Source organism: Nelumbo lutea, chromosome 1 (assembly GCF_056320005.1).
Source record: "Nelumbo lutea isolate HS-2025 chromosome 1, American lotus-T2T, whole genome shotgun sequence".
Lineage (NCBI taxonomy): Eukaryota > Viridiplantae > Streptophyta > Magnoliopsida > Proteales > Nelumbonaceae > Nelumbo > Nelumbo lutea.
Genome location: NC_142684.1, coordinates 120951118 through 120960689, shown reverse-complemented (window position 1 = coordinate 120960689; position 9572 = coordinate 120951118). Strand labels below are relative to the sequence as shown.

At 39.4% G+C, this 9572-nt stretch overlaps 1 protein-coding gene across 3 annotated transcripts; it reads left to right on the top strand.

The window, feature by feature from the left end:
• Positions 1-4075: 4075 nt before the first annotated feature.
• Positions 4076-9262, top strand: LOC148877169 (triacylglycerol lipase OBL1-like). 3 transcript variants are annotated; one of them, XM_088944039.1, is made up of 4 exons: positions 4076-4639; positions 6826-7016; positions 8138-8758; positions 8866-9262. In XM_088944039.1, exons 1-4 carry the CDS (start codon positions 4312-4314, stop codon positions 9133-9135), a joined length of 1410 nt encoding a protein of 469 aa, XP_088800165.1. In that variant the 5' UTR covers positions 4076-4311; the 3' UTR covers positions 9136-9262. The 3 variants fall into 3 exon arrangements, with proteins under 3 accessions (XP_088800165.1, XP_088800178.1, XP_088800170.1); XM_088944052.1 differs by having other exon boundaries at positions 8138-8768; positions 8866-8998; XM_088944044.1 differs by lacking the exon at positions 6826-7016 and having other exon boundaries at positions 8097-8758.
• Positions 9263-9572: the final 310 nt, after the last annotated feature.

Sequence of the window (9572 nt, the reverse complement as noted above, 5' to 3'; positions counted from 1 at the left end):
ATTGAGAGAATCGAGCAAAAAATGTCTAAGTTCAAAGGGAGGATGTACTTGAAGCAGAGGGAAATAGTCACAACCACATTAGGAACGAAGTTTGGGTGAAGCTGGTCTATTGTGAGGTTGAAGTGGTTCAGGACCTCTACGATAAGAGGGTGGAAAGGAAGACGAAGCCCGGCTATAAGCTGCTCCCAAAAGATCACGATCTCATCGGGACCGTGCTCCCATGGGAAGTTGCCCACAAGTAGACTATAGGTATACTCCCTAGGTAGATTGTACTGCCGGATGAGGTATCGAAGCCTCTCCAGGGTCATAGTGGAGGGACCGAACCTATCCAACATCCGACCTCGGTGAGAGGTGGACGCCAGATTACTCGAGGCCTCTCGTGCCTCGTGAGATTGGACTTCGATGGGGTTACCTTGAGCCGAGGTACCCACCTCAGGCTCATCCAATTGGCTATCAAAACTAGACATAGTGGAGAAAATGAAAATGAACTGGAAGGAGAGAAAATTGAAAGAAAAGCTAAGGGGACTCACCAAGGAAAAACAACCGAACTTGGGAGAATTGACCCAAGCTGGAGACCTTAGATGCGAGCTCAAAACGAATGCTGAGAACTTATGGCGAGGGAAGAATGACCAGGACCCCCGCTATTTATAGCCATTGTACTTGGGCATCAATTGTCAAGATCAAGATGATCCGACGGCTCTCAAGAAAACCGGCTATGCAACCCCGAGGTGAAATCAGTTTAGTGCGTTTTTTTACGTTCGCAGAGTCCATACTCATGACGTCCGTGCGTAGACTGTACACAACCCGGGTCGCCCTTGATTGAGTCGAGTAGTGAACTGGTCTGACCAATAAGCCGCCTGACCAGAAGGCCAGAGCTCCGAGCCAAATCCACCCGGCACACCACGGACTCCCCATGCTAGGTCAAAACCCCCAGCACGGGAAGTGGGGGGCAATTGATGGATGGTGATTTGGCCCGACCTCGTAGCATGGGGACACGTGGGTACAACCTAGCATAAGTGACAACTCAGTGTGGCAGCTTGGCCATAACTCAGCGTAATGAACTCGTCGGAGCCTGGTGATACAACTCGGTGGACGTGACAACTCATCGAGAAGAAGCATCCAGCTTACCCCGAGTTCTCCCTAAGGGAGGAGCACCCCGAGCTCCCTCCAAGCAAGGACTCCTGAGCTCCTCCCAAAACCCGAGCTCCTCCTAGCGGGCCCCGAACTCTTCCTTCTTGAGAAAAGAACACCCCGATCTACGGGTAAGTATCCCGAAGTGGAAACACTTCGGAATAGCCCCATTAACACTCTTGCCCATACTCGCCTCAAGCATAAGCACTTCGGCGTACCCCTAGCACCCCGGCGTAAGGTAGCTTGGACCAAGGCAGCTCGATGCAAAGTAGCTCGACAACCTGCAAGAAATATCTGCCTAACAATAGTACCTGCCAAATCTAGGGGTTGTGCCATGTCTCTTGTCAGGCGGCGTCGTGCCTGCCACTTCTTCCAGATGTGGCACGCCTGATAGGTCCATACCCTACAATGGCTACCTGCATCCGCCACCTCGGCTCTGGCAGTAACGGATGTGGCAGAGGCGGTTATGCCTGATTTGAGAGATCTCCAATATAAAAAGACCCCGACCCCCGAGGAGGCAAGGTATTGAACTTGCGCCATCTGCACTCTTATCCCTCTCTTTGTATTCTTCAATTCTCTCAGAGTTCTAACTTAAGCATCAGAGTGTTCCCACCGGGCGAGCTCCCCGGGAATTCTTCACCTTCCTCTTCGTCTTAGGTACCGTCCGTCACCAGCTAGGAGTCAGGTTTCTGCCATCTAGGAGTGCCCGGATCGCGCTGCATCACCACGTCTAAGGAATAGTTTCAATTTGATTTTCACAGCATATGAGTGCACAAGCTATCATCTAAGACGAGATTATAAAACCAAAAGTGAACTCACCAACTTGATTCCGTTATTTTGCCAAGTGAGTGGAGATCTAGGATCAAAGCCTCTGCCAATAGGGTTTGAGAGGTGTTAGCCAGTAGCCCCATGAATCAAAAAACGAAATGCTTTATTTGTTTTTATATTGTGCTTATAAAAGACTTATTTTATACGTTATTAACAAAGTCTCAGTGCCTGCTCCATATATATTAAACAACTATGTTTATCATTATCTTCAATGAAGATGTCAATTAACGCCATGTTTGAGAGTATTTATGTTAAAAACAAGTGTTTATTCGAATAAGCATTTATTTGCATTTGGCATCCAACTTTTTCAAGTGCTAAAATAAGCACTTAATTCATATTGGGCATTTGGTAGTCTTTTTCTGTGATAAGCAATTGTGACTCTTTTATCCTTTATTTTTTTTCAAACTTTCAAAATACCCAATCCAAAGTGAATAAATAAAAGTACTTTGATAGAAGTGCTTTTATAAAAGTACTTCCGTAAAAATACTTTTATAAAAGTACTTCTATAAAAGTGTTTTCATAAAAGTGTTTTTATAAAAGCACTTCCGAAAAGTGCTTTCCTAAAAGTTTTTTCACAAAAATGCTTTATAAAAGTACTTTCGTAAAAGTGCTCTTGTAAAAGTATTTTCATAAAAGTGTTTTCATGTAAAAGTGCTTTCTTAGAAATACTTTTATAAATGTGCTTTCATAAAAGTACTTTCATAAAAGTGCCTTTTGTAAAAATGCTCTACTTCTATAGAAATAGGTTTCATAAAATTACTTTTATAATAGTGCTTTTGTAAAAGGGTATAATTGATATTCTATAAATTTACCGAGAACAATTCTGGGAGAACAAATTTGAATAAGTGCTTATTATATGAGCACTTAAAAAAATGGAAACTTGGGCTTAAAAAATAAGCCCTTATTTTTAAAATAAGCACTTATTTCGAGCTTATTTCCCAAACACGAATAAGTTCTTAATGGTGTGGTCTCCATCCAAATAAGCCCTTATTTTTAAGCACTCCCAAACATGGCCTAAGTCTATTTTTTTAAGCCAAAAAAAGCTCTTTTAGTTTGGAGTCCTAATCTTAATTTTTTAAGCACTCCCAAACATGGCCTAAGTCTATTTTTTTAAGCCAAAAAAAGCTCTTTTAGTTTGGAGTCCTAATCTTAATTGGATACAAATTTTACACCTGATTTAGTTTTGCATCTTTTATTGATTTGCACTTTTATCAAATGCATAATTTCCATTTTTTGTCTCATTTGCACTTTTTGGCATGGTTTTCAAAACCGGGCCGGACCTGACGGCCATACAGGAAAAATCGGGAACCAGTCACTTGACCGGTTCGGTTTTTCCCCAAAACCGTTGATTTTGGTCAACAAACCACTGAACCGGCCGGTTAATCGTTCAAACCATTCAAACGATTTTGACTGTTTTTTAATTTTTTTAAATTTTTTATTTTTTTGTCAGAACTAACCGGTCATTCGGGTTAAATCGTTTGACCCAATAACCGGACCCTTGACCGGTTCAGTCACCGGTTCATTTTTAAAAACCATGATTTTTGGCATTGCAAGTTTTGCATTTAAAAAATTAATGCAAAATTTATACCACCTTTGTTCTGCATTGATTCTCTCTCACATATAGAGACCTGTTCGTGAGCTAGATTCCGGGTCCAATTTTATACTATCTTGGGTTTGGGCTTTGGGCGGGGCTCATTATAATTTTGGCAAAAGCCAAACCCAAGCCGTACCCACGAGCAGATCTACTTACATAATTTGGGGAACATGGAATTTATTATCTTTTTTATAGATTTAGAGAATTTAAATTAAGATTTTGGATGAAGAAAGGCATTTTTGCTTAATATAGTCGTAGTTTACTCGCCACTTACCACTGAGGAAAAAGAAATGAGGTAGCAAATTGGCAAAATGATGCTCATGTCGGTGGACATTTCAGGTCATTTGGTTGAGTAAAATAGGAATTAAAAAAAAAAAATTGCACGCTTCAGCAAGAGAGAGACTCAACAACCCAATTTTTGTCAAACTCGACGAAGAATCTCGTTAACCAAGAGTTTATATTTATAATCTCGTCAACCCTCGTCAGATTAATAATCCATTCCAAAACAAAAACATAAAGAAAAAGGTTTCTGCCCTTTATTTAAACTTGCAAGCTAAGGACCAATCAGTGGCACATCTATAGTTATAGAAACTGAGTAAAGTAATAATAATCGACCAACCAACATACTACTACACTGTATCTCGTCAAATCTTTTTGCCTACGCCAGATATCGTTAGCGTGCCTATAAATAACAATTTTTTGTTTGAGGGAAGGAGTTGTTCATTTCGACCTCTCTCTCTCTCTCTGCTCCTTCCTGTATGCTGTATATGTGTAAAATAATGGCTTGCAGTGAGGATTTCTGTAGCAATTATATTGTTCTGAGCCCGAAAAATGCAAGTTTGGTCGACATCTTCCGCCTTCTATTCTCATCAAATCTGGAGAACAGAAGATTTGTGGACTGCCCCAAAGACACGGAGGAGACAGAGTTTCGGCGACGTCAGATCATTTTTATCTCTGTCATTGCACAAAAAGTTCTCCTCTTCATGGCAAAGCCCATGTCTTGGGTCGGATCGGTGTTCGAGAGGTGGCTCAACCTTTTGTCAAGTAACCGCAATTTGGCCGTGCTCTTGCTAAACCTCGTTAGAGGTGAGTCTGTGCTTTCGCCTTAATTTATGCTCTTCACCCATAGCCCCATACTATTACGTACCAATCGCTAACAGTAATCCTAACTAGCCAGTCATCGCCATCGCATTCCACAAATTAAGATGGATCACTCACCTTGCTCAAGCACGGTGACGAATCGAGCATCCCTCACGTTAATGAACTGGCCACCGGGTAACCAATACTAACATATATATATATAGAGAGAGAGAGAGAGAAATCCGGCCGAGATAATGACCGGACCTTGCGGATTAACAGCCCATGAGTCCATTTGTTGACCTGATCATCTCGCCCGCTTGTCCAGAAAAATTAATAAAAGAACCCAACCGTGGGAAGCAACTGATCCCCCAAGCATGTGAGAATGCTTTTACTTACTGATTAAATAATTGAAAAGGCAAAGTGGAATTCTGAATTTTCATATGTCAAGCCCATTTAACTATCATTCTAGCATCTAGATTTAATTGGTTTTCCTCCATTTTTAATCCATACAACATTAACTAATGCAACCTTTGTTAATTATGTATTCTATGGCCGGTGTAGCTAGCTGGCCATAATGCACCAAAACCATGGCACTCCTAATTTAATTATTCTTAGAGCCCAATTGCTGGAATTGTACTTTTCAGTTCCATGGTCGCTATCACCGGCGATGATTGGTTACCACTCAATTTTAGTTTACATATTCATGCAATTGATTCTTTTCTTTTTATTTTTTTTATTTTTTCCTTTTTCTTATAGAGAAGAAGCCCCTATGACTACGAGAGCCTGAGAGGTACTAATAAAGAATCAGGTAGATGCTTCCAGTTCCGTCAATTGGGCTTCAAAGGGTGAGCCCATCATGTACATACATAATGGGGTTAAGCGATTGTCTGTTTCGGATTTTTCAAAGTTTTCCTATATATAGTGTTGTAAAGCATATAATATCATCCCATATTTGAGAACTGCTCGAATCGAATTATATAGCAAGTTTCAGGGTTCGGGGTTCCTTCCACCTTTGTCTTTACGCATTTTATGAGTTTGCCCGCCAAAATCAAAAGCATTTAATTCATTTGTCCCAATATACTAGTATTATAGAATTTAACTTCTTTCCCTAACATGCCCCGGGCCTTTTTTTTATATTCTTTTTTTAAAGGTAATTTCTTTACATTCATTTTCTTCATTTGAAAATTTATATATATACGTGCATGCACTCAAGTTTCAATGGCGGAAAAAAAAATTATAATAAATTTTATTGTTTTGGCTCAGTTTGAAAGGAGTATAAATATAAATATGTATGGTACAAAAACATACAGAATAATATAAAATACAAGGTTGTGCATTCCATATATATTTGTATTTGTATCATGATTTTAAAAAACGAAGTGGAAATGGAATCATTCTGGCCACTGGTTTTTGGGTTGATGGTTTGACTGTTTGGTTCAAATGGAGGATCTATTCTAACAAAAAAATTAAAAAAAGACCAAAACTAACTATTGAATGGGTCAGCGGGTCGGCAGTTCGACCGCCCAAGTCAACAAGTCATTAACTGATTTAACGGTTTTTAGCTAGGGACTGAGTTTGGGGTAAAACGGAACAGATTACCTGAACGGTTCCCAAGCCAAATGGTCCAATCGTCCGGATCAACGATGGTTCGAAAACCATGATTTGTACTTCTTCCAAAGTGAGCTTTAGTATATATTGATAGGACATGATTTCCTCTTTACAGTAATTGACTAATTGCAGTTGTGCACTAGAAACATCTCTCCATGAGTGAAAACATACAAATACAAGAGCTATTTCAAATGTGTGGTTGCAATGTTCTGTGAGGTGGGTGTGAGGAGGAAGTCCAAACTCCTAACGGTAATGAATATAGGTGATTTCTAGTATTGATTTAAGCCATGGAGAAAATAATATAAATAGCATTGGGAATAGATGCAAAATGTAATATAGTTGGGCAATAGGAATGTGTATCATAGAAGTGAGAACCAATCAACTGGTATTTATCAATATTCATATGGAATTTTGTTTGATCAAAATTTCTTCTGGTATAACCTCCTCATATATACACACATGCACAGACACACACACACATATATATATATATACCTCAATTTGTATCGACAACTTTAAGGAATGTGTGTATATTGGATTGTAAACTTGCTGTGATGGCGTGTACACATTATATATGTATATAGGGAATGTAGTGCCCGATGAAACATCCGCAACTTTCACATCAACAATTGGAAATTTAGACAAGCGAGTGGAATTGGATAGCAGCATCACCCATGAAAATAACAGATACTATGCAGCGCTCTCCATAATGGCTGCTAAACTAGCCTATGAAAATGAAGCATTCATCCAATCCATAATCACACATCATTGGAAGGTATACTTTCGTTTATTCATGCAGCATCCATACAATGTCATATGATGATGTAGCTGTTAGAGAACAAAAACTTCACCTTACAGCTTAAATTTTTAGGCTTAATGCTTCTTTTGACATGGCACCAAAATCTATTTGATTAAATGGTTTAGTGTTCAATGCTTGAAACCCTCAGTGTAATTAATTAAACTTCAGACTTTCAGAGCTTGTGCTGAAGTTTAATTAATTATAATGGAAAATCAGAGCAGAAATTAGTGTTCAATGCTTGAAACCCTCAGTGTAATTAATTAAATTTATGTCATGATGGTTATTGCTTGGTTAATGTAGAACATTTCCGATGGTTAAGTCCGAGTTTCAAAACACTTTGGATTCAACTTTTGGGTTTTAAAAATGACGTTTTACATACATTCCAATTAAGAATTAAGGTCAATTGGGCTGTTAACTTACAATGCCTTCAGATATTAATGCAATGAGAAGGCAAAATTTTTCAAATGTTTCACTATCTATCGATCCAAAATAAAATATATTTTTTAGTGGCGCCGACCTAAGGGCTAAGCCTCTTAGGCCTTGTTTGATTGGAAGGAAAAAGTAGGGAAAGAAAGGGAAAGACAGGGAAACTTATACAAGCTAGGTTTGTACAGGTTTCCCTACCTTAATTTCCCTTCCCTTCTTTACCTTTTCCTTCAAACCAAACACAGCATTAGTGTTTTTGAACCATCCTTGATCTGGAGGATTGGACAATTTATCTTGGGAACCATCCAAGTATAACCAGATTCATTTCACCCTTAATTCATTTTTTGGCCAAAATCCATTGACTTGGTCAGCAATCCACCCATACAGGTAATTGAACTGTTTGATCCATTTGACTTAAAGAATGATTTTTTTTTTAATTTAGAATGAACTGTCCATTCAAACTGGACAGTCAAATCAGTGGCCAAAATGGTTTCGATTCCAAATCAGTTGCCCAGGCAATGGGAAAGAAATGATTTTAATTTTGAAAATTAGAACAAATTAATTTTAGGGCATGCATCCATGAACAAAAAGATGAATTAATAAGTAATTAAAAGCTGACGGTGGTTGCAGATTATCAGGAGTCATTCTCAACACAGGGCTTTATGTTCCAGGTTGAACAGCCCGAGTTGATTGTGGTGTCCTTCAGAGGCACTAGACCATTCGATGCAGATGCATGGCGAAGCGATGTTGATATCTCCTGGTATGAGATCCCTGAGGTGGGAAGGATCCATGGTGGCTTCATGAAAGCGTTGGGTCTACAAAAAGGGTCGGGTTGGCCTAAAGACATAATCCAACCAGCTGCAACAGCTGCAGAGGGAAAACAAAACCAACATCCCTTTGCTTATTATGCCGTAAGAGGAAAGCTGAGAGACATGCTGCGAGATAGAGAGGGAGCAAAGTTCATTTTGACAGGACACAGCCTGGGTGGAGCACTAGCCATTCTCTTTGCAGTGGTTCTGGCATTGCATCAAGACGAGTGGATGTTAAAGAGATTAGACGGGGTGTACACGTTTGGGCAGCCTAGGGACGGGGTGTACACGTTTGGGCAGCCTAGGGTTGGTGATGAGAAGCTTGGAAAGTTCATGGAGTCACAGTTGCGTTCTTATGGTGTCAGATATCTCAGGTTTGTTTACTGCAACGACATGGTGCCCAGGTTGCCTTATGATGATTCCACTCTCATGTTTAAGCACTTTGGAACATGTGTCTACTATAATAGCTGCTACCAAGGCAAGGTACATATATGTATGAACGTCTCTCTCTCTCTCATTTCTCAACCCTCAACACATGCATTAATAACACAAGTTAAATGAAAATGCATGTCCTTGTGATATATATACAGATACTGCAGGAAGAACCAAATAAAAATTACTTCTCGGAACTGATGGTGATGCCGAAGATCTTGAATGCATTTTGGGAGCTGATCAGGAGTTTCACTATTCGATTCAAAAGTGGAGCTGATTATAAAGAAGGAAGCTTGTTGAGATTGTTTAGGATGATGGGGTTGATAGTGCCGGGAGTATCAGCTCATACTCCTCAAGACTATGTTAATGCCACTAGATTGGGATCCTCGCGTTTATATGATCAACTCCAGGGTCTCAAACTTGAATGAAATATGAATTATACTTGTCTAAAAAAAACCATAACTGAGTGAAGCATAAAGACCGTATCGTGTTATTGTTGCCAATATTCTTTAGTAAGTATTTTTTTATAATAATATCATTAAAATCTTTTTTCTCCTTTTTTTAGTGAATATAATTGAACTCTCATTATCATGGTCACATCACTATGGAATGGGTATAATTAGAAGAGCCAGCAATTAGCAAAGGAGGAATCGGCGCTTCACCAAGTTCACTCACGTTAACGTGGACGTAGTAACCAATGGCATTTTAGAAATAAACTTAATTTATGGCCCGTTCCTTCTTTTCGATATGGTAATTTCAGTCTTCACTTTTCGATATGTTGTAGGCCCGTGATACTTAAGGCCCTGTTTCTTTTACTTAATTACCTAGGGTTTAGTTAGTTTGGAAGGACTACAAATATAAATAT